This window comes from Micropterus dolomieu, linkage group LG01 (genome assembly GCF_021292245.1).
Source record: "Micropterus dolomieu isolate WLL.071019.BEF.003 ecotype Adirondacks linkage group LG01, ASM2129224v1, whole genome shotgun sequence".
NCBI classification, from domain to species: Eukaryota; Metazoa; Chordata; class Actinopteri; order Centrarchiformes; family Centrarchidae; genus Micropterus; species Micropterus dolomieu.
This window is the reverse complement of record NC_060150.1, coordinates 6,230,695-6,232,662: the sequence shown is the minus strand read 5'-3', so window position 1 is coordinate 6,232,662 and position 1,968 is coordinate 6,230,695. Positions and strand designations below refer to the sequence as shown.

Genomic DNA, 1,968 nt, shown 5'->3' with positions numbered 1-1,968 from the left:
GGCAAAGAGGCAAATAACAGCACTGACTCAACATCGTAGCACATCACGGTATCCAGCGACTCGTTGGTCTGGAGGTCTTTTCCAGCCACAGCGAACAGCAGGTTGTCGCTCTCTCCGATGTTGAAGAGGCATCTTGGAGAAGGCATGGGTGGCAGGGCGACCCATTCAGATGTGAGTGGATCCAACTGTGTGGAAAAAACAAAGTACATTAAAACACGGTGCAGAGAAAGCCCCCATTAGCTCTGTATCTTTATCTCCTCATGAAAAAGAGAATGAATCATCGTACTATGTGGGATTCACATATTGATTATGCTGTAAAGTACAGGCTTGGGGGCTTAGACCTGAAGGGAAATCCATCAAGTGATTGCAGAAAGATTTAGGAAAAACTGTTTCCCGGTCATTCTTGCGTTGAATTTCGGTTCTCTGCTTTATTTGTGGATTAAGTTCCATTAAGGCATTGAAATCAAGTACACAAGAGAGTTTAGGTGAGGGACACTTTGTGAGCTAATGCTAAGTGGATTATTTTCACAGATACTCACAACTTTTCCTATACTACAAACGCTGTTTAATTAAGAATAGTTGGACATGTTGGGAAATGCACTTATTTGATTTGTGTTACAGGTCACTCATGTGCACAGGTGATTATATTTGATGAGGAAACACGCTAGTCTGACTCTGTTGAAAGTAAAACAAAGAATGACCTGCTGGCACATCTGAAGTTCACTAATTAACATGTTATATCTTGTTTAACCCTGTTTATATTTCTGTTTGATCCATAAAAAACACTTTAATATTATCCACATTTTTATGCAGACTTTTAAATGAAGGGAGGGATAAAATAGAGGAGTATCAAATAGTTACCAAGTAGACATAACATTGCAGTGGTACATCTTTGTTTTCCTCATCCACAAACAGTCCTCCAATGATGTAGAGCTGGTTCCTCTGTGACGCCAGGCTGACGTGGTTACGTGGCACCTGCTCTGACATGGCCGCCAGGAAGCACTCGTTCTCGCTGACATCATATGCCACTGCTGCCGTATCATTGATCATCATGATGAAGTCACGCACATACATGCCGTGTCTGCGGTTGTCATTCAGGAAGCCGGGGAATGGGTTGTCCTCCTCACCTCCTTCCTCGTCGGCCGCCTCCTCCCCTTCCTTCTTCTTAGGTTTCTCTGGAAGCTTCCCCTTGAAGGCATCCCTGATGACCTGGATCGTCTTCTGGAGCTCCGGGTCGGCCCTGATGATCTCATCAGTCTCCACTCTGTCTTTGAAGTACTTCTCTGGTAGCAGGCGGAAGCGAATGCAGTTGAAAGCATCTTTCAGGACCTTAATGCGCTCCTTGTCCTGGCGGACCCAGGCCATGACCGCCTCAAACACCAACTCCTCCTTCTCCACGTTCAGCGAGTCTCCACCGATGATGGCAAACAGTTCATGGGCTGCGAGTTTGAGGAACTCCTCATTTTTGTAGAGGAGCTCGAAACGGTCAGCAATGTAGTTGCGTGCAGCTACAGCGAGCCTGGGACAGCTGAGCACCAGGCCCATCCTGAAAATGGCCAGGCAGTTGCCCAGGGACAGCTTCTTCTGAAGGTAGTTGACACAGACCGTAAAGACAGAAGGGATCTGGAATCTGTTCGCCACAGCAATTATATCCTGTACATTGTCATCGGTGAGATCAATCTCAGCCGAATAGAGGTACTGGATGATCATGTCCAGGATGGAAGGGTTGACATCCTCCAGGACCACCTCCTTGGTGTTCTCCACCTCCTTCCCATCCTCTGTGAAGAAGATCTCCCTGAAATAAGGGCTGCAGGCGGCCATAATCAGCCGATGGCAGGGGAAGCTGCGGTCGCCTACCTTAAGGGTGCAGTCCACAAACTTGTTCTCATTCAGCAGCTCCTTCAGCCCATCCTGGAGCAGGGTGCTCTGAAACAGGCGCAGCTCCTCCTTGATGGCGTTGGGGTCCAT

General features: G+C 47.5%; 1 protein-coding gene across 1 annotated transcript in view; it reads right to left on the bottom strand.

Moving 5' to 3' along the window:
- Nucleotides 1–1,968, bottom strand: part of LOC123974686 (kelch-like protein 41b) — a 5,629-nt gene extending 3,661 nt beyond the window's left edge. The window contains exons 1-2 of the mRNA XM_046055533.1: nucleotides 862–1,968; nucleotides 28–185 (exon numbers count right to left, since the gene is read on the bottom strand). Of these exons, the coding sequence (XP_045911489.1) occupies nucleotides 28–185; nucleotides 862–1,968 (1,265 nt within the window). The remainder of the gene's footprint in view (nucleotides 1–27; nucleotides 186–861) is intronic.